This window comes from Podarcis filfolensis (genome assembly GCF_964270895.1).
Source record: "Podarcis filfolensis genome assembly, chromosome: 1".
Classification (NCBI taxonomy): Eukaryota; Metazoa; Chordata; class Lepidosauria; order Squamata; family Lacertidae; genus Podarcis; species Podarcis filfolensis.
The window spans coordinates 58605105-58628123 of record NC_139604.1 but is presented as its reverse complement, the minus strand read 5'-3'; the positions used below and the strand labels follow the sequence as shown (position 1 = coordinate 58628123).

The following is a 23019-nucleotide window of genomic DNA, read 5'->3' as shown; positions in this document are numbered from 1 at the left end:
AGCCATGCCCTGTAGCTGAATGCTCATAGGAATTTTAGAGCACCGGCTAGGAGCCACACACTGTGTGCTCCAGATGCACACACTGCCTTCTCTGCTAAGAACTTGGAGGGGGAATGAAGATCCTTGGACATCTGGTATGATATGGAATGTCAGATTCTGGTTCCTTGAGCCAGGAGTCAAGTCCCTGGCCTCAGAGTCAGGCCTCTGTTCTTCTCTGTGGCCTGCAGGGTGCTTTTCCTTGAACTGGGCCAACTATTTATTTGGAAGAGGCAGAGGCAGTTTTGCTGTCTTCTGAATGTAGAGGGCACCTCCGCCTCTGAGTCCTGGTTGACAGTGTTTCCAGGAAATGGGACATGGTATCAGTGATTTTTGCTGTGTGCATGCTGTCAACGTGTGACAGTTGCACAATGGTCTCTGACCAGAAGGAAGGCCTGTCTCAGTTCTGAGGACAACAGCTCTCCAGAATGGGGGGCTCTGCAGTGAGGAGCTTTTTTCTTCCATCTTTTCATTCTTTTCCTTTTTTATTATTCCTGTGGAGGTATTGTCACAGATCTTGTTTATTTAAAATATTTGGACAGAAATGAAAAAGCCAGGAGTCCCTGTGGTAGCAATTATGAAACCGCAGTACATGTCATTTGTGCAAATTGTTGTGGATTGCAAACTCAAGAGTTAATTCCAGAGTGTGCAGCTGCCACAACTGATGTCTAAAAAGTCTAGTTTGCAATTGGCACCCCAGGAATCTGTGTGTACTAATATGTGCACTGCATGTGCAAGGTATAGTCGCTCAGAAATTCCCATTGGGTTTGCTTAGAATTTATTTCTCTCAGGCCTAGAGTTGATACGGAGTTTATATATGAGAAATGGACAGGGACCTTACAACATGTGTATGCTTGCTAAAAACGAACTTGCTGATTAACATCCTAGACAAAAGTACTTCTTCATGTAAAGCATAATTACCTTAATGGAATTCACTGTGACAAATGTGGCGTGGCCAGTCTCACAAATGGTTTTAAAGGAGAATGGGGCAAATTAATTGAGGAACAGGGTCTTCCAATAGCTGTTAGTTTAGTGAACCTCCCAAGTTGCTTTGGGTGTTGGGAGAGGGCAAAAACAGGGAAGAGGTATCAGTTAACTATCCTGGTTGTGAGTTTTCTGGAAGAATACAGGTGGCGACTATGGGGAACAGAACATAGGAGTAGACGGACCATTTTTTAAAATTGTGACTCTGGAGAAGAGGGTAGCCAGCATAGTGTTCTGAACTATAATTCCTATCATCCCTGGCCAAGTTGACTGGGATTGATGGGGGTTGTAGTCTGAAACATCTGGAGGGCACCATGTTGACTACCCCTACGCTGGAGCAACAGTCACATGCTTTGAAAAGGAAATGTTTTTAAATGCAATGTGGAAACTGCCACAAAAAGCAGTGTGGAGTGCTGCTGTCAGGATTCTACTCCATTGCATCTCAGTTTTTCTATCCCCCCCCCAAAAAAATAATAATTCAGCATTTAGTGTCTGTTGAGCATTCTTGGTCTTCACTGGGCTGTTTTTCCCATTATGATTTGTTATACTTCTATGAATCTTGGGATTTCCCCAACCATGCTAATACCTCCCTTCTCCTAGCCTGGAATAGATGAACCCAATGGTCTGACTCTGTATAAGGCAGCTTCCAGTGTTGGCAATTCCGAATAAATGCTTTCCAGACGCTTAGCTGGTGAAAACTAACAAAAAGTGTCAGGTGCAGTGGATTAATGAAACAAACTGAGTTCAGATATTTTAGCCTAGCTATAACTAATATGTAAGACAGTGTCTCAGTTTAAGAATGAGATTAACAGGTAAGAAAGATTCTAGCCCTCATGTTTTGGGAAGAAGGGCTTGACAATTGTGTGCCATGTTGTTGAAATCTCAGAAAGTAAAGGGTGTATGATACAGTGGGGAGTAGTGCTTCTTTGGTTTCTACTAAACACCAGGAAGAATACCATTGTCAAGAGAATCAAAAGCCGCTGAGAGGTTGAGGAGAATTAACAGGGACACATTTCCCTTGTCTCTCTCCCAACAGAGAGAAACTAAAATAGTTTCTGTGCCAAAACCAGGCCTAAACCCCAGTTGAAATGTCTGTACTCCTGATTTCTATTACAATAAAGTATACAGGTTACTCAGATGTAAGCAAGTTTTGCATATCTTATTATGAGCACATAATAAGATTTCCACCCTGTATGCTATGTATTTTTTAGGTAAATCATTTTAGCTTTGAGCTTTCGTGTTCCTGTCCTTATCCTGAGGCCCGGATCTGTTTTCAGATGCATGTCATGAGGTTTTTACAAGCTGTTCTGCTGTTGAGTTCTTGCAGAAATATCTCTGTTCTGAAATATTGACAAGAGCATAGAAAAAGAAAATAGCAGTGAAGTTGATGGACATCTTTATACATTTCCCCTTCAATCTATATTTTTTTAATTTATGCTGTTCAAAGCGTGGTTAGAAGTGAAAACAGGTTTCTTGATACTTGAGTTTTTTAAAATTTCCTTTTAAACAACATGGCAGTAAAATAATTTGTCTGGTTCAGATTCTGCTGTCTTACAAACTAATATCTGAGTTGGGACCAAAGCGTGCTGTTACATTTCACAGCAATATTTAGAGATAGTGGGCTTCCTGCGCTTCCTTTTGGTTTAATAGATTTAAACCAAAACAGAGCTTGAGAGGACATGGCTCTAATCAATAGTGTTTACAGATTTACATCTCCAAAGCAGAGTTAACAATAAATGATGCCCAAGGAGCTCACTGTATTAAACACAATGAATGTTCAAGGCATCAGCGGTACCCTAGATCTGTAACCCAATTGCTCTTCAGACAGGATGCATTGCAGATGGTTATGCCTGGAATAAAAGTCTGCACTGAGCATCTTGATTCTTGCTCTTCTGTCCATAAGTAGCATGTCAAATTAAAGCCCTGCCATTCTTAAATTGTAAGCAGATTCTCTCATTTGCACAGCGTTCAGTGAAGAGGTGGTGGATCATTGACATGTTGTCAGGGACTGGCTAGACGAGGAGGAGTGTTGGCTGCCGCGAGAAGCACCAGGGAGTGACACTGGGGAGGAGGGAGATTTTGAGTCTGACTCAGACTGGTGGGACAGGGAAGAGCAATCCACAGAGGGAACCATCAGTGAGTCCTGGAGCCAGAGAGTGGGGGCAAAGGGGAGAGGCACAGTGTGGACACAGACCCTGATAGGGATCTGCGTTGCAGAACAGTCCTATTCCAGCCCCTTCTCCCCCCACCCCTTTCTCAGTGCAAGAAAACAGAGCTGAAAAACAGAAAGAGCAGATAAGAAAAGTTGAATCATGCCAGAAGAATGTACAGAGAGAAATGCTTAAATAAGGGAAGGTGGGGAGAGGTTTCTAGCTTCTGCAACTTTCATAGCCTGAGAGCGTTTGGTATCTCTGATTGTGAAGCAATAAAGTTATTTGCCTTCAAGTCACATGCCTGTTCCCGATTTACAGATTTTACAGCAAGGCTGTTCTGGCAGCCTGACACATGTTTTCCTTGCAGGAGCATGGGGAACCTCAGGTCCCAGAAGGAGAATGCAGCCCTCCAAGTCACTCTCTCCATTCTTTGTCTTCTTGTGTGGGGATATGGACAGAGAATTCCCATAGACTGCAGCATCTGCCCCTCCCTTGTCCTTGAGCCTGCTTTGATGCTGCACCAAGTACCTAAAGTGGGCACAGCCAACTGGGACAAAGTTCACCCTGCTCGTCCGTCCGGGTCTTAGTAATACAAACCAGGTGGGCCTCCTCAACCTCCATCTAATTATAGGTGAGGGAGATCTTAATTAAAGCCAACCTGCTCTTCAAATAGCAGCATCCGCAGGCCTGAGTTCTGGCTGATAGCATGACTCCAATTCCTCTTGGTAGAGAGGGGGCCGGCATGCAGCACAGCCACCAATTGCCTATGTCATATACCCCCTCACTGGAATTGCCCCACCTCTCTCTCGCCACATCTGCAATTGGGGACCCCCCCTCCCAGTCTTCCCAGCTGATCTTGTGCCAGGCACACATCAGCTGCCACCTCTGAGAGCAAATGTCAAACCTTCAGCTGTAGCATATCCAGAAAAGATACAGTCCCAGCCACCCTGGTAGTTAAGCCCAGGCAGAGCTCCCAGTTGGTAAGCCTGGGTGTGGCAGGCTTCTCTGCTGGCCCGAGGTGAGAAAAGCCCCACATTCATAGGAGTAGGGAGGGTGTACAGACAGCTGCAGAGTTCCTCAGGGCCCAAGATATGTTCATGCAAGCCATTTTGGACAGCAAGTACCCTTTTCACATTTAGAAACGAAGCATTTGAACCTGTGAGCTTGTAAAGTTGTCAGTTCATTTTGTTACCAGAATGAATAAAATTATAATTGTATAATGGGGTGGAAAACGATTTTTTTAAAAAAAATGTTTTGTCTCGAAAATTTAATGGCTGCTGTTTTAAATTATTAGAATTATTTGTTCTCCTTGCTATTAACAGAAAAGTACTCTTAAAAGCTGCTTTAATCAAGTTTTGTTTGCAAAGGACAACAATGTCTGTTGACTGGTGTTTCTATTGGATTAGCTGACACACAGCTTGGATAGATGACTCTTCTAATTAAATGCAAAAGCCAATAAATTGGGAGCAACTTTTTTAACTTAAAGAAGAAACACTGTTCTAAAATGTCAGGGATTTAAAAAAATCAAAATAAACTACTGGAAAAAGTAAGTAGCTTCTTTAAACATGTGGCCCATCAGCATGCCCTTGAAATGCTTTATCTGAAGTTTGTGGCTTGCTAGAAGGTGTGTGGAGTTTAGAGAACTGGGGATGGGATCAAAGGTGGGGAGCTGGGGACTGATTCCATAATTTTGGAAAAACACAATCTCCAGTATAAGGTTAGTTAAAAAGTGAACAGAAATTTTAATGTTAGCAAAGCATGATCTATCTAGATATAAAACACACTTCGAGTATAAAAATAATATTCAGTGTGTCCTCACAGATAAAACATTTGTGAAGTATAAGAAGTATCTGAAGGGGTTGCATGAGTTTGCGTAGATGAGAGGATTTGTTTTGCTTGGATTATGTAGTGAGCTTCATCATTGAGTGGGAATTTTAACCTCAATTTCTCACACTCAAAACTAGCGCTCAAGAGCCTGAGCAGATTCAAGGTGGATCCCTGTCAACTTCTGATGTCAGCAATCAGCTACTACCCACACCATCCTGGACAAATAAATATTAGGCGTGTCCCTTTGTTCACTCCATTTGCCAACTCCCATATCCCTGCCTCAGTCTCCCTTCCATCGAGTTTTCCTTTCCAGGACAACTCTCCTGCCTCCGTTTCCTCACAGACCACAACCTCTCCCATCTCCCTACATACGTAAGTTGTAGAAAAGCACCACTTCATACATTCTTCATCTGGATATTTTTGGTTCTCTGAACAAAAGAATAACTTTCAATCTATGTAAAGACAAGTTATAATTAAAGTAAATGTTCTTAAATAGCTAAAAATTAGTCTCTGTCAGGGAAGCTCACTGTTTCCTATACCGTCCAACATGTTTGAGATTGCAAAGAACAAACGAGATAAATTTGGATATTTAAAATATATAGACAGAAAGTAACTTGGCTTGCTTTGCATCTTGCATACCTGTGGTGTCAGATGTAGAACAGAAGCATGAGAACATAGAATTTTTATGTTGTTGTTTTTAAGGTTTATCAAAAGCAAAGAAGGAGAGAATGAAGTAGTCATGAAAAAATTACCCAATATCAAACAATATACGCAGTATCAAACTGGTACGTAAGCAAAAATCTGATGAGACAGCAAGAATAATAAAATTAATCGTAAAACCCTGATGCAATAAAAAGTTTTCAAAATCTGTCTGAAAATGGGAATTAAAATATTAAATACATTTGTTTTTCAGTTTTATGATCTTAAAAACAAATTAGAATAAAATGAAGCTTTAATAAAAAAAGAAATAAATAATAAAAAGTGTCCTCAAAAGATGAGAATGGATTGATTGTGTGTGTGTGTGTGTGTGTGTGTGTGTGTGTGTGTGTATGTGTATGTGAGAGAGCGAGAGAGTTGAACTGAGCAAGACAACAGAGTTAAATGACTGGAACAGAAATTAGAAATGGAATAGACATAGTGAAACAGACATGTTTATATGCTGACTGGATGAATTTTAACACTGGCATTTTAAAAAAACTTGCATGTAGAAATTGACAAGATCTTCCAATCTTCTGGAGCAAAATTTGGCATGCGTGCAGGGGATTGCAAGGAACAGGAGAGGAAGGGGAATTCCTGTTTTGTGTGTGTGGAACTCTGTTTCTCTAGCAGATTGTCACTGTTGGTTGTCACCTTTAAATCTTCATGCTATTTATGTGGATAATAACATAATAAAGTGGGAATGCAAATTTTTGAAATGGTGCTGGAGAAGAAAGTGTATATAGGTTTGATATAAAGAAAACCCAACACTGGGCAGAACTGGAGAGAAACAAATGCCATATTCAGATGTTATCCCTGTCACCCAGTCCCACCGCTCATGGTATAGCTTAGAATCCTGCATGTTCTAAATGTGTTCTAAATCATGCTGGGAGCTTGCAAAAATACAGAACGCTTCCTGCTACAGACCTTTTCCCTCACATGCATGGAGGGTGGTGCAGCTGGGTGATGGCAGGGGGGAATGTCAACAGCAGCAGCAAATGTGTCTCCCCGTCCCCTCATCATCCGAGCCCCAAATCCCTTGCAAAACATGGAGAAGAGGTGATTTATGATGATTAGGCACATTCCAAGGAAATCTGTGTACATTCTCCATTCCATTGTCGAGGCCACTCCGCAGTGTTTGCTACCATCTCAGTTGGGGCAGGTGGTCATTAGAGAGAATCACACTGCAGCTTGATCCTGATTTGTTTTAACTTGGACAAGAACAAATTGCAAAGTGGAAATTGTGGTTTGTTTGAAAGTGGAAGCTGTTACTTTCTACCTTTCAAGCAAAGGAGGGGGAGTTTGGGAGCCCTAGGATTGCCCTTTCCCCCCAATCACCTGAACTCTGATTTAGGACAATGATTATCTGCACTGAGCCATTGACTTGGGCTTTGTGTCACCCTTGCACAAACTTGGCTTCAAGCATGTGTAACCAGTTGAGTAGCCGTTGGACATAAGAAAGCAAACAGAGATCTTTTTACCTTAATTTGCCAGTGAGGAAAGCTGAACCATCATTGGGAGCAGTTATTGCCTGCTGATGAACTACAGTAAGGTGCAAAACATGATAGGTGGCAGAGCTAACCAGCTTTTCCAAGTAGTAAACTAGTAGTATGCTAGTGACAAAAGGTTGTGCAAATGGGTGCAATTCAATTTGCAATGTCCAAAACATTGGGCTCTCCTGTAGGAGACTGATAATGAAGTTTGGATTGCATATTGTTATTACAACATGATTTAGTCCTAGCTATGCTTATAATCTTCTCATTTTCATTCATCTTTCCCCCTCAGACTTTATACTCCTAGATCATCTGCATTAATTCAGTATCATCCTGATTACACTCTGCTATTTAAATATTGCTGATAATGATCATGCACCATCTTCACACTGGAGAACCATATCACATTTTCACTGTATTAATTTATTTTCCTTTGTCATTGTGGGTTGGTTGATTTCCTGATTTAGCAGTTTCAGCTTAAGGCAGCTATACCTCATGACTATTCATTTAGTTTGCAAACTATTTTATCCTGAAGGAAGGGCTTTTCTACCCGAAATACAGTGAGAATATCACATACTCAGTTCAGGAAATCTGTCCACCTTCTAGAATGCTCTATATTAATAGTGTTAACTTCTGACCAAATAAAATCTGCCTTGGTTGGGAATATGTGGTTTGTGGGCTTCTTACCAGGTAACTTATACGATAACTCATCATAACATGCAGGATCAAGAAATAATTTCTCTTCAGGTCAGAAACTAGTGATCTTTTCTCCCCTCCTCACCAAAAAGGTACGCAACTCTTCCTTTGTGGCATGCAATTTCCTGCCCGCTCTTGATTTTTATTGATTCCTGTCTCTCTTCCTTTAGCATAAGGCCACCAGATTCCTTCTCCAATTTGAAGAAGAAAAGTCAGGCTTGTATTTAATGATTTTATGAAAGCTCTAGGGTCTCTTATGCATTTCTTTTCCTGCTGTACTCAGCATAGACAGATACCCCCTCCCTTTCCACAATCGCTCATTGCCTAGGCAAGGATTCCAGCACAGAATATATAAGTGAGGTCATGGCCAACTGCCCTCCTGGGCCTCAGCATGGCTGGCTGGCAGATTGTATCTGCCTCTGCAACCTCATTGTTACCATCAGTGGGATGGCACAAGATCTAATACTTTTTTATATAAACCCCTTACATTGGTGCTTCAACTGTACTGACCCAATTTCTATGAGCGTGCAAAGCTGAGTATATGTGGCCTTGTTGAGCAAGTATCAGATGTTCGAATGCGGCACGAAATAAGACACCCTTGAAATCTCCAAGCTAACCAGGCAGTTAGTCCAAATGTATCTTACAAACAGGGGCTTCACTGGATGAAGATGAATGCATGTAAGATGTGCACCATGATGTCCACTTCCATGCTGCCAGCTTTTCATACGCTCTTCTCTCCCCTATTTGTATGCTGGGAAGTTACTCACTGCTGTACTTTTATATGGGGGAGTCATTTGACTTGCAGAGCTGGAAGGCATCCTGAGATTCATCTAGTCCAACTCCCCTGCAATGGCCAGCTGCTGGAACACGCAGCTGGCCCATACAAGGATCGAACCTGCAACCTTGGCATCATCAGCACCACACTCTAACCAACTGAACTATCCAGGCTGGTGATCAAAACTCTGACATTCTAATCTTAATTTCTCTTATTTCATAGAGGCAACCAAGAAACTCTGGATAGTGGGCAGAAAACTTTTGGTTGAGGAAACGTTGTGGTTTTGTTGTGTTTAATGGCTCTGAGTTTTATGGTCACTTAATGCTGTGGTTTACAGCATGCTGTCATCTGCTTTAGGCCTGCTTCATATATTGTAGTTTTCCTGCACAGAGGAAACATACATCTCCCATAGTATCTGAAGTAGGTTTAAAGTTTATTTCTTTGCACTTCAGATATAATGGCAAATGTGTATTTTTTGCATGAAACTTGCAAATGCCGTGTGGGAAGTGGTCTTTGGATGACTGGGAGCAGAGTGGGAGGAAGATTTAATGCAGAATGCCCTGTATACAGCTAATTTTGCATATTGGCTATTTAGTTGTCTTAATGTGTTATTCATAAAGTTTATTTTAAACTTAAAAATTAATTTATAAAATGTTTTAAAAGTGGTGTGGGTTGTTTGTCATTCCCCCCTGTGCCTTTGCACTCACTATTTCTGCCTTCTTCATGCTTCCTGTAGATCCAAGAGTCTTCAGTATTTCTTGGGTAGTGGTTTTGGGATGTATAGAGGGTTTTTATAACCTCCTACATGTTGGATAATGCTGGTAGTTTTATTAATTCAACCTATTAAACAGTACAAAGTTGATCGTAATGTTTTAAAACACAGCTATACATTTGCTTCTCTTATATTGATTGACATTGCCGGCATCATTAAAGATGTATAGTTTGTAATTGATCAGTCCAGTCACCGGGTTGCATGAGCTGTGCTCTTCTTGCACATGGGTGTTTGCGAAAAGTGAATTCTCTCTTTTCTTCCCCACTGCAACCCCCAGGGGATCCACAGAGATCTCCTGAGATGTGGGCTGGGGGGAAAGAGAAGCTTTCATAAGCTGCCTCTGCTCAGCTTCCCACTCCCACTGCAACCCCTCACTTTACATCCCAGGCCTTTCTTGATGCTCTCTCAACTTCCAAGGGGGCTGGCGCTAGAGCAGCAGAGGCACTGGTATTTTTGTGGTTTTCTGTTTCCTCTGCTGGGACACTGGCAATATTTTAGGCCTCCTTTCACAAAACAAGTTACTCATTGCTGTTTATAGCCTGTTCTTTTCATGGGAGTTCATTTTGAGTGCCTCTAATCAAAATTTGGAAGCTCCCAAAGCTAGAGGAAACTGCTTTGGAGGGGTTTCTCTGGGGCTCAGAAGTTGGCCTGGAAGTTCAGCATTACAAACATGGCTTGAGCATACCAGCAAAAAATGTGCTATGACCTCAGAGTCTGACTCCCCGTCTTCAAGGGATGGCGCCATGGACTTGGAGGAAGAACCAGAGGGTCAGAAGGAATTGTGTGCTCTCTACTGCTCCAGTAAATCTAGCAAAGGAAAAGGCCATTCTGCCAACACCTCTCTGGCCTGAGGAAGTAGCACTGACACCCTCCAGCTATGAAGACTCCAGTCCAGAAGCTCCAACAAAACCACTGTGTTGTATCCAATGCTAGTCCTCCTCAAAGTACACCCACTGAAAATAATGGGCATGACTCACTTAGGTCTATTAATTTCAGTGGGCTTACTCAGAGTATAACTTAGTTGGCTACAACCCATTTTCCTGCCCCACGTCACTGGAGTCTTATTGCTGCTGCAACAGACAACGCTACTATAACCAGAAGAGCTTCACCCATTGGGTGAGTAGGTGTGGTGAGGGACACACAAGCACCCAGATGGAGCTGTGGCTTTATTTAATGCTTAGCCCGGGTTTATCTATTGCCTAAACAACATTCTAACCTAGCTTCACTTTGAACTCTGCATGGAGCTGTCCATCCTAGACTTAACTTGGCCATGTCTAGAGCCACCATGCAGAACACAATGGAAGTATTGTGGTATGCAATTCATGCCGTCAAAATAGTGCTTTGATTGCTGGTTGCAATACTGCTTGCAACCCAAGAGACACGTTTGTTTCCAAAGCATATATTCATTGCTTCAGTGGTGCTGAAAATTGAGAATTGATCTCATCAGTTGGCCTTGCTACATCCGTTTGTGATAATGTTGTATTGAAGGTTGTTTGTCTGTTTTCCACCACCCACACACTTTTGCACCATTTCAGGATAATCCTTCAGGACCACTCTTGGAGAAAACACAAGAAACCTTGTTATTTTCCCAGGAGATTCTCTCCTGCCCCTGTCTCTCAGTCTGTGATTATCTTTCATAATTAGATAAAACCTTGATATGTTGTTGTTACCAGCTCATTGAGGAAATTGCTTTTTTAAAAATCTACATTAGAAATAATTGTTGAGAACAATCTTGGCTTTGAATTTCAAGGGCATTGTGGACCACTTTAAAATGCCTCATTTGCTAGACACACTTCCTTAGACAGACATTCCTTAGGCAGACAAACTTCCTTAGACAGACAATGTGGGTGCATTGGTCCATAGCCATTGTTTATTCTGCTCTTGCAGACATCGGACATTTGAGGAGATCAAAGAATTGTTTCTTGCTTAATCTTTGCAAAATCAGCAGTTATTGACAATAACTAGTGGTGAAATAATGCCACCTTTTATTAAAAGGTGAAATATCTCTCTATTTATTCACCATATAGCCTGTTATTGGCCTCTGTAGTGGGTTGCACAATATACTGGAAATGGCCGTGTTAGTGTACACAGGAGTTTAATTGGAGGCCCATGGTGAGCTTTATTGCCTCTCCAACATTTTATGAGAGTCCATTAAAAAAAGATACTTTAGACTGAGCATTTACTGCCTGACTTAAAACAAAGGGTTTTTAGCTGTGCGAGATGACTATAGGCTTGCTTCTTATTTCTTGGACCTGATTAGGAAGGCATTTTCTAATATAGGTGTGGAGAAACCCCAGGGGCTGCAGTTGCCAAGGTGCTGCATGTACCAGATCCATGCAGACACCAATGGTTTTTCCCATCCATTTTTGTCACACAGGATCAACACCATTTTCATACCATTTCAGTTGCTGAATGACAAGCTGTTCTTTTTTAAAATTCTAGAGCGTTTAAAAGCAGTTTGGGGACCTAGGCAGGAGAAAGTGGAAGAGGAGCTGCTGTGTTTAAAAATGAATTGAAAACTCTGGTGTTCACAGGCTTTTCCAGTAGACCTACTGGATTGGGGCTCTTGAAATCTGGCTAATCCATCAACTCTTATTGTCGAATAGATCATACAGCAATAAATAGGTGTCTTGTCTTATCTGACCAACTTAATCTATTTATTTACATTTGTGTCCTGTCTTTTCTCCATGGAACAGTTTCCATTTAAATGCTGGCCAAGTCCAGATCTGCTGAGCTTCAGGATGTATTTGCCCAGGATAAAAGTGGCAAAGGTTCTGTCTAGAGTGCTTGCAGTATAAGGCTACACTCCAGAATAGTATTTGGCAGTATTGGTGGGGCAGCACCTCTCATTTGACCTCTAGTCAGTTACATCACTCCTGCTTACCAGCAGGGGGAGGCAGCCACAAGACCCGTGTGGTGCAAACTCACCAGCAGGAGGTCTGAATTGACTCAGCCCATGATTTGCACCTCACCCATCCCCTCTAAGCAGCAGCAATGTGACAGACCACAGGTCAGGTGCATGGCAGTGCCCTGCCTTACTGCTGTCTACTGATATTTGGGGTCTTATGTACCATTGACTATAATAAGGCATTATGAGCTAGGGGAAGAAGTCCCTCCCATTATTCCTAGGTTAACACATCTCTAAATAGGACTTTAGCATGTCTTAAGTGTGGGAATCTGGAGCATTTTGGAGCAAATTGGCTGAGATTCAGACGGCTGTACATGCAGCTTTTTGTGAGTAGTGGAGGCAAAAAAACTGCAGGTGCAAGCAAACACTGCGCTTTTGAGTATTCACTTATTGGAATACAGCCGTTATTTATAATAGCCGTCATAACATTTTTCTATACATATCTGAGACACACACACATGTGATAAAGGTGGCAGTGGCTCTCTTTGCAATTTTCTTAATAAATTTGCTCTTTCTCTTTGTTTGGAGGACCTTGCTAATTGCTTTCTTTCTGTCGGTGCAGGGCTGCCACAGAGGGTCTTTCTCTCAGTTTAATGGAACGGCTGATTCAGAAATATGATGACCATGTTGTGAAGATGCTCACGGTGCAGTACCGAATGCACCAGACCATCATGCAGTGGGCTTCCACTGAGATGTACGGCGGCCGCCTCTCGGCTCACTGCTCCGTTGCGCAACATTTACTGAGGTAAGTGACACTGTGCCTGCTTGCTTGCTGTTTCTCCTGACTCTAAACATTTTCAGTGCAGATTGACATTGTCAATTAATATTGATGGAGAATATGCAGGGTTTTCTGCTATCTGCAATTATCCTTTTATCTTTTTCTTTTTGCCACTATTTTAGCAAACCAGGGTGGGTGTTTTTTTATCGTCTTTCATTTAGCAAATATTGATCTTGGTTTTCCCTGCACTGGTTGCAGAATAGATTTATGTGCAGTTCTGTTTTTTTTTAATTTAAGTAAAGCAAAGTTATATAGCAACCAGTTATATCTTGTGGGCCTGATTTTGCAGTCACTGTGGGCCCAATGGCTTGCACATACCCAGCCGAAGTCTTTGGGGTTGAAATAGCTGGCCCTCGTACCACAACGGTTTTTGAAACTAAGATTCAAGGGCAGTCTGCTATCTGGGTATTTTTATTTTGTTTTTGGTGGGTGGGGTTAAGAAGTAGTGGAAAACAAGTTTAGAGCCCTCTTGGGTACTTGGAACCTATTCCGTGTCTCTTTGAGTCTTAGCCTTTGATTCCAAAGCCCAGTGCAGGCATAATAATATTACCAATTGCTTTAAAAAATTGGGAGCATGTCGTGCACACTCATCTATGGAATGAGGAATATCCCTCTATGGAATGTCACTCTAATCTTTCACTGTTGGGTGTGATGTTGTTTGTTCAACAAATGAATAAGTCTTTTTAGATGATCTTTATATGCAGCATCATCAGTGTGCATAGCACTTCACGGAGTACATGTCAAGGGGAGGAGAAAAGGGACAGGGCTAAACAGGGAACAATATCTGATTGTTTTAGTTATGAGGTTAGGGTTAGGTGCAAGCTGGGTGATGGCAGGGCATGGGAACCAGGCAGTTGTTCCAAACATAATACGTAATTTTTTAAACTTATAAAACTATATGAAACAAACAAACAAACAAACCCAAAGCGTATGCAGTATATTGAAAGATCCAGTTTTTAAAAGACTGCTAATATGAAACTTCACTGTGAGTTGGGCTCATATTGGCCATAATCTGTTATATCCACTGGTAGCAACTGGAAATTGCTGTCAGCAGTGCTCAGAATGGAGTACTTGAATTTTTATCTTTGCAACCACTAAAATGCAAAACATAGCAGGACTACAAACAGAGCCTTATCTTTGTGTAAAAGAAAGAAAGAAAATAGAGTAGTTAGTATTCAGGGAACACTTACATCAGGATAATATGGATTTTTTTATATATAAAGAAACTCACATTATGGATTTAAATCACCAAGAAGATAATTTCAGTATGCAATATTGATCGCAATTGCAGTGAAATACTTTCTAAGGACTGAAAGAAATGGTCAACAATAAAAAATGAATTATTGTTTTGAATGAAGGAAGATGTTACACTCTTTAGTTAGGGTTTAATGCTGCAGCAAATTGAAGGCTGCATAAATTCTCACTGACTTCATTGAGTTCCAGAGCAACCTCTTAACCTGAAATATTCTCCCTTTCCCCATGCTGTAGGCTAAGAAAAGGGGAGACCAGTCTTCTAGAGTTCTAAGATTCCCACACAAACCAAGTTGTAAAGCTCGGGTACCAAATGGTGATAATCCTAGGTTAGCTAAAGTGGTGACCTCCAGATGTTGCCGAACTCCATCTCTCATCATCCCCAGCCAGCATAGTCAATGGTCAGGGATGTGTATGTGCCTATGTGAGGTATGGCTGGAATTTAAAGGAATAATTATTCATAGCATTAAGGAAACTCTTGCTAAGCTAATAAGGAAAGTACCTCTTCTGTTGTACTCCTTTTATTGGTGAAAGAAAGATTAATGGACATCAAATCACAGCAAGGCAGGACTGCATGATTAACCAAGGGCAAATCATGCAAAATTCATTTGGCACATGGGCAGCTTTGGGCTGCTGTCACAAATTCACATTTGTGCATGAAATCTGTACTTGATATGTTGGTGGCTAAAAGAAAAGAATCTGCCTCTGCTCTTGGCCAGAGGGCGGTAATGAGGGTTTCTTCCTGACAACAAGGGTGAGAGCTTTCTGAAAGCTTCTCCCCTACTAATTTCTGAGGGAGCAACACGCCATTCACCAGTGCAGTCAACACCGCAGCATTTCGAATTATCATGTGGCCTTGTTTTGCTGATTCTTCCCTGGCTTCCTCTGAGTGCTGAGATATGAAGGCTCATAGTAATTTGAGAGGCTCGTATCTTGGTGGATTTCAGGCATATTGAGAATTCAGCCTTCATTGTATATACATATTATTAATGAATTTGAGAAGAATATTTGGCGCTACACCTTGTAAGGCACTGCTAGTTCCAGCACATAAGACTGAAAGAACTTCCTTGTCAAACAGCTTTTATGCTTATCATATATCTTATTTTAAGATTTAAGGAATATGTTGTTTGGGATATGCTGAACACCAAGACCAAGGGAGTGCAAAACCAAGAAAATGCTTCTGTCAATGGTAATACATAAGTCTTAAATTTTCTCACAGCAGCACCTGGATTAGTAACCCAAACTCCCGTCTTTAGAATGTGCTTGGACCCAAAATTAGCAAGTATTCCCTCAGTTCTCCCTTCCATCCCTCAGTTCTTGCTGCTGATGTCATGAAAACCACTTTGCCATCATAACAGTTCTGTTAACGCCTTGCAAGCTTTGTTTAAATTTACTTGCAGAAGAAGAAAACTGGTGCATGTATCAGTATGATTTGCTGTGGCCGAAACCATTTTCAGTATAGAAGATGGATCTGAAAGCAGCCTATAATTGGCAACCATTAAAAGCCTCAGCATTGTGATGGCTCTGTCTTTCGGCCAATGTGTGTGGGCTGTTCTGCAGCTGAGGCATTGCAGCACAAGAAAAGTAGGGGAATGCTGAAATATTTATGCTGAAATAATCAGCAATTGCTTAGTACTTTAAACACGGAACAAAGGATAGGTTACCTGGGGCCTGCAGGAAAAATGCAACGGAGAGGCTTCCAGAGGATTTTAGTTTGAAACTAGAAACATAGGAAGCTGACTTATATAGAGTCAGACCATTGGTCCATCTGGCTCGGTATTGTTGACCCAGAGTTTTGGTCAGGATTCTTTCCCAGCTCTATCTAAATATGTAAGGAATTGAATTTGGGACCTTCCAGATGCAAAGCAGATGCTCTTCCACTGACTTTCCAGGCCTTTCCAAAGTAATCTTCTGAACAAGAGCATCTTGTAGCACATGCAGAGTGTCCTTCCTCCCAGGCAGCCAAAGCCATCTTCCAGATGTCTGGAACTGGGGGTTGGATGATTAGGACTGACAACATAACCTCCAGGCAAGTACAAGAGTCCTGATGCACTTCTAGTTTAAACTAAAATAAGTAGCAGTTGGAGGGATTACTCTATTTTCAGGCTTTTGCATTTATCTATAGATTTCCAAGCCTGTTCTTCCAGCCCCCAGCTTTTCTCAGAAGGAAATGTGATTTTTCTCTCCATTGGAATACTGTACTTATGCAGCAGATTATCTTTAGAAGTGGCATTCACAAAATCACTCAAATCAAGACTATTATTGAGAAATGCAAGTAACCTGCTGTCATCCTGAACCACAAAAGAAGTATCCTTAATGGTGCCCTTGAAGTAGACAGTTTGCTTAGCAGGTGTGCACTAAGAGGAGACCAAGGAAAGTAAAAATAGAAAATCTGAGCAACTGAAGACTCTTGACTTTCTCCGAAACAAACTTTAGGAAGAATGATCATTTTCATATGATAAGGACATGATTTAATTATGCACTGCCTGACGTGGTAATCATGTAATGTTGCAGCACATTTTGATGATTTAAATAAAATGGACCACCTTGAAAAGTAGATGGGAGCTCTGAAACGAGGGAGAAATGAGAATCAGTTACTAGATGTTCCTTATTGAGCACTAGATAAAATGAAATTTAAATAAAACATTGTGAAAATAGATTCCCTTTATTCTACCTGTGTAAATTAGAAACTATTCCAAACCACACTGGCATCTCAATAATAATGATAATGAGCACATGTTGAAGACTTTCATCTCAAAGGGAGCTTGGGTTGCATTCCTAAACATGTTGAATTGGAGGAATGTGGACTCTATTTTCAAGAAAAATGATTAGAATTGGGCTGTTGGAGCACATTTTCTCCAAGCAGAATTGCAAATAATTTGGGGAAACCCAAAGTTATTGTCCTTGAACTATAATTCTGGGTTCTGTTCTTATGCTGATACAACCCAAGTAAAAAATTGAATTGTTAATTTTCCACAACGGCAAATCTTGGCTCCATGAATTTACACTGGAACCCTTAAAAGTTTTCATTTATGTTCCGCAGTTATGAATGCAAGTAAACAACTTTGATTCTTAAATGTAGATTATTAATACGGCTTTGTGAAGTACAAAACTTATGTTAAGCCAACGTTGTATTTGAGGTTATCAAGATTGTGCTTTGTGCCTTTTTCTAATATTGCAGCTGGCAGAACATTGTCTCTTGTAATACATCAAAGGGCACTTCCTTTTGGCTCCAAGTGCTAAAATGTACAAGCATCTGCACTGTAGAATCTTGCATCTGTAATTTGGCTCTTTGACACTATTGACATGTGCTTTTGTCTTCTACTTTCTGTATTTTCATTGATGCTACTGAAAGTTGTGTTGCCATTACAGACAGGAGTTTTGAAGAATTCTTTGTTTAGAATTTTGAAGGGAGAGCAGGAGATAGGTTTAAAGGCACAGTTGTTTTCACCTTGTATCCATGACTTTTTAAAAACAAAATACTGTATGTTTCTAGATTTTGCAGAGATATGATTTTTGAATGTGATGGCAAATGTACTGAAGGAATTGAAACCTTGAGACAAGAAAATAAAGACCAAATTTATTAGCTGACTTTCAATGGGCTGGATCCAGGCTAAGGCTGTAGACCTGTACACACAGGAAAGCAAGTCCTGTTTGAATTCAGTAGAACTTCTGAGTAGACATGTGTAGGATTGCACTGTTAGTTGCATTCTCTTCCTATTGAAATCTATGGAACTGAAATTACAACCACCTATGGAACTGAACTCATGACCAGCTTGTCCCATTGATTTCAGTGGGATTGAAGTTCAAATTCCTTACCTGGATCCAAACCATTGTTTCTAAACCCATCTATTAAAATTTGCCCTAGCCTGATTGAAATATTTTATACTTGAGGGTTACAGGTTGCAGTTTCTGAATGTCTGAAAAACAAGTGGGCAAAAAACCCAGAAAAAAGCACAGCACATGTGTGTGTTGCTTATTTTGCATTAACATCTCCTAATAACTCATTTAAATATTTTGAGGGTGAATTAGAAGTAAAACGTGGTTGAAAGAATGATCAAAGTTCTTGGCTTGCCTCTTTTTTGGCTTCATGGAATAAATGATCCTGTACACCAGACGTAGGAAAGCTGTGGCCCTCCAGATGTTGTTGAACTACGGCTCCCATCAGCCCTTGTTATAGGCCAACAACACCTGGAGGACCACAGATCCCCCACACGTGCTGTACACAATAGCCAGTAAGGCTATTTATAGTTATTTTATTTACTTAGTACATTTATATCCCACCTTTTCCCATTATGGAACTCAAGGCAGCATACATGGTGTTCCCTGGCAGTCTCCCACCCAAGCACTGACCAGACCCAAATCTGGCTCGCTTCAGCAAGGCGGCAGCATTGTATGCCTCTAGACCATGCTCTGGGAGAATGTGAACTGTGAATGATCAGAGGTAGTCCTCAAATATGGCTGAAACACTTTGGAATTGCTTGTTTGTGCACACAGTAGTTGTAAAGAAGGGTTGTGATCTCAGTGTAACAATCTGTCTAAATTTTATGCAAGCCTGCCAAGAGTACACTATATATCCCCCTCTCCACAAACATGGCATCAAATACTAATTATGTGTGGCTCCCTGAGGAGAGCATTCTACAGGCAGGGTTCCACAACCAAAAAAGGTTAAATGTATGGTGACCTGGCTGAGCAGAGGCCTTGTTCCCTCCATCATTTGGCCCAATGGAATTATATGAAGTGACCCCAAGTGGGTCCACTGCAAATGTATATTTGCAGGTCCCGTTATCTGAACACAATGCGTTCTCAGGAAATCGTTCATTAGGCAAGCGTTCACATAACAAGCAGATGATTGCCATTATTTCCTATGGGGAATCTAAGATTCGTCTAATCTTGATTTCTCTCTGGTTTCCATCTCAAATCGCTGCAGCCAACCAGCAAAAGACAAACAAAGGAAAAACTGCCCCCGTCTGGTCTCTTCCATCCCCTAATTTGTCTGAACTCTTTCCCTTCCTCCGTTCCTTTCTTCATGGTTTCCACCCAAAATGGCTGCCACTGACCAGCAAAACACAAACAAGTATGGAAGTGGGTAAACTCTGGCTGCTCGGATATCTGAACCAGCTGTTTGTGTTACCAGGTTTGGGTATAATTCTTTGTGTTTCGATAACTGACATTTCAGATGACAAACGTTCCGATAGTGGGACCTGCAGTCCCACAGAATGGAGGATTCTTCTGCTCTGTGGCCTGACCTATGGAGGTTCTGTGGAATAGTCTAGGTCAATTTCTGTTAGGATTCTAAAACAGAATAAATGTGCTGCTGTTTATACTCATGCTAGTTAAGGGTCATTAACTTATTGTTCTTTCTAATAACTTGTCAGGGACCTGCCAGGGGTGGCTTCCACAGAAGAAACTTGCATTCCGTTGTTGCTTATTGATACAGCTGGCTGTGGCTTATTTGAGCTTGAGCTGGAAGATGAACAGTCTAAAGGAAATGAAGGTATTGTTGTTTTACCTGCTATGGTTCTCCACACTCCCACCCTGGTATCAGTCGTCCCCCCCCCCCGCCTCCACATTATCCATGCATGTGCTATAATGTCAGCTGCCACTGCATTAAAAATGTTGCCTTGTGCCAGCGGTGTTGAAAGTGGTAGCCCTTGGGAGTTACTGAAGAATTTAGTTATGCTATCAGGATCTTGGCAACCACACATGGAAATGAATATGAATACATCCATGGAAAAATCCTGGGATGTCAATGTTTAGACATGCTTGTTGTGGTCCTAAGAAGGATGGATAGCCTGTATAAGCCACCAGTACCTTTCAAAACTCCTTCAATAGTAGAACAGTGCAATTTACATGGGCTGTTCATTTGCTACAAAGTACCAATAAGTGCAGAGGTTTTCAACCTTTTTGAGTCCACAGCTCCCTTGACCGACTACATTCTTTCTACAGCACCCCTCAGGAGCCCAGTTGTGTCACCCCTTGCCTGCAGAGCTTAACAGGGCTGGACCAAGACATCTTACTCCCTGGGGCAAAAAGCAAGATGGTGCCCTTGCCCTATACAAAGGCTGACTGGGCCAATAGCTGAATTCTATTTCAACACTGGTGACAGGATAGCATCCTTCACTTCTATCTGGGAACTGGTTAGGAGGAGTAGATGGGGGACTGCCACTGCGCTCGCGCTCTCTCTCTCTCTCTCTCTCTCTCATACACACACACACACACACACACACACACACACCCCTCAGCATGTACTGCCTGAGACAGTCATCTCACTTTGCCTAAAAGTAGGGCTAGTCCTGGAGCTGAGGAGGAAGGGCGCCTGTGATGATTGTTGGATCAGACATCTGTGGTTTAAATAGCACTCTTGAATTGCAAAACAAGCTCTGAAGCGATGGGCAAAGTCGTATGTTGTCAGCTTGAAATGCTGGACTCTCCTGGTTCCCATATGGTTTGTTGGTACAGCTTAGCTGAGAGAGCTTTCAGTTCTAATTGCCTTGCCGCATAGCACTTTGTCAGATCTCTCAGTGAACAAGGCACAGACCTTCACAGTTAATGGGTCAGAGAGTGCCTGACCATGTTGGTGGCATATACAGCAATTCTGCTAACAGAGAGAAAGGCCAGTTCTCTGAGCACAGAGAGTTCTGGAGTTATAAATCAGCCTAGCAACTGTTGTGAAGCTCTGTCTCTGTTGCTGAATAAATAGGAAGGTTTCCAGTCTCACTGAGCTCCAGTAGCAGTATTCATTTGGGAATTCTAGACTGCATTTAGGAGTGGGAAAGGGGTGTGCTCCTGGGACAGGGCTTGAGCCCAGAGAGCAGGGAGGTCACATCTAGAAAGTGGGAATCTTCTAGAGATGCTTGAGGGAGAGGGTTGCTTGCATGGTTGTCTCTCAATTGGGGGGAAAGGCTTGGGAGCAGGGAAGCTCAAGCATGCATTAACTCTGGGATATTTTGCATGTTGTATGCCCATAGCATGGCTAATTCTTAGACAGGCTATTTCATGCAGGAATTAAATATTACACCCATGTGTAGGTTAGCACCCTGCCACAGTCCTATTCCATGCAGGGTTTCACTGTTAGCACATGCAGTATCCGTCTTTGCATATGTTGCATGCACATTATGATCTCCACCAGGGGTAACTGATGTGGTGTCATCCAAATGTTGCCATGTTGTAATTGCCATCAGCCTCAACTAGCCTGGCCCTTGGTTGGGTATGATGGGAGTTGTAGTCCTACAGCTTCTCAAGGGCAATCAGCATTGACAACCCTTTATCCATACTAAGAAATGGAAGTGCTGTCTATGTAGGAATTGCGTAATGTTTGAAGCAGCCCTTGTTGCCAGTACCAGCAAGTCTAATTTAGAAACATAGTGAAATGGGCACACAAATAAATAGGCACCAGCTTCCAAAGGCAAATAGCTGCAAGAGCCATGGTCTAATATATGAATTTCCTAACCTATGCTGGATTAGTTCAAAGGCAGATTTCACTTCTGGGAATTGGGGTGGGGTTATCTTGGCATTTTCAACATGGATCTTGCTACCCTTGAGAATGTGAACTGTGATGTGTTGCTTGTATCTGACCGTGTTGTATGGAACTCATAACCATTTGCCCAGCTATTAAAGAAATCCATAAGGCTTACAGCCGTATTTGTAAATCATTTAAAAATATTATTACCAACATAGCAGTACTACTACTACTACTCCATGCATGTTTCCCTTGTAAATTTCATTAAGGGATAATTTGAGATCTATTTTTTCATATGAGGAGATGTAGGGCATCAAGTAGCTTGGTGAATGTTTGAACTATGGTCAGTTTCAGAACTTTATGATCCGTGGCTTGAAGCTGCCTTGTTTAACCAGTTTGTTCTAAATCACAGTCTCTGGCTTGTACATAATGCTAAATCAGGAATCTTTGAAAGTGAAACTAAATGCTGCAAAAGTGTTTCTGGTATCCACGTGGGAAAAAGGAAGCACACAATCTCAAGTGTTTGCTTAGGTGTTTTCTAATTTGCGCACATAGCACTAAACCATGGCAAAGCACTTTACTGACTATAAAGACTTGTTTTTAAAATGGCAAGTGAAAAGCAGCCTTTCACTATCATTGTCTGAATTGGATGCTTTTTAAGTGGAATCTGTCAACTTGTTCTAGGGTTAAATCGCTCATTCACAGCTAAGTTTTATTTCTCCCCTTCCAGGCGAAGCGCGTCTTGCCAGCTTGCACGTTCAGGCTTTAGTGGAAGCCGGTGTTAAAGCAAGAGACATTGCCGTCATTGCTCCTTACAACCTCCAGGTGAGTGTGTCTGCCATGCTCTCAGAAGCACAACATTTCAAAGTAAAAAATTTAAAGCCCTGGGACTTTAGGATGAAGAGTGGGCAATAAATTGTAGTAATAATGTTTGTTGTCCTAGCAACGTCTTTGTTTTTCAGGTGGACATGCTAAGGGAGCTTTTGTGTCACAAGTACCCAGACCTGGAGATTAAATCTGTGGATGGCTTCCAAGGAAGAGAGAAGGAGGCTGTTGTCCTCTCTTTTGTAAGGTCCAACAGAAAAGGTACATAGGTTATAACCTGGAACCATATAGAACAAAAAGAAACTTAATTTGCCAGAATCGGGGAAACTGTTAAAATTGTGTGGTTTCAACTGGCTCCTTCTT

General features: G+C 41.6%; 1 protein-coding gene across 1 annotated transcript in view; it reads left to right on the top strand.

Annotated features, from left to right (window-relative positions):
• The window catches only part of IGHMBP2 (immunoglobulin mu DNA binding protein 2), a 60922-nt gene that overhangs the window by 25882 nt on the left and 12021 nt on the right, over nucleotides 1–23019 (top strand). The window contains exons 9-12 of the mRNA XM_083571904.1: nucleotides 12903–13085; nucleotides 19748–19866; nucleotides 22562–22656; nucleotides 22794–22917. Of these exons, the coding sequence (XP_083428030.1) occupies nucleotides 12903–13085; nucleotides 19748–19866; nucleotides 22562–22656; nucleotides 22794–22917 (521 nt within the window). The remainder of the gene's footprint in view (nucleotides 1–12902; nucleotides 13086–19747; nucleotides 19867–22561; nucleotides 22657–22793; nucleotides 22918–23019) is intronic.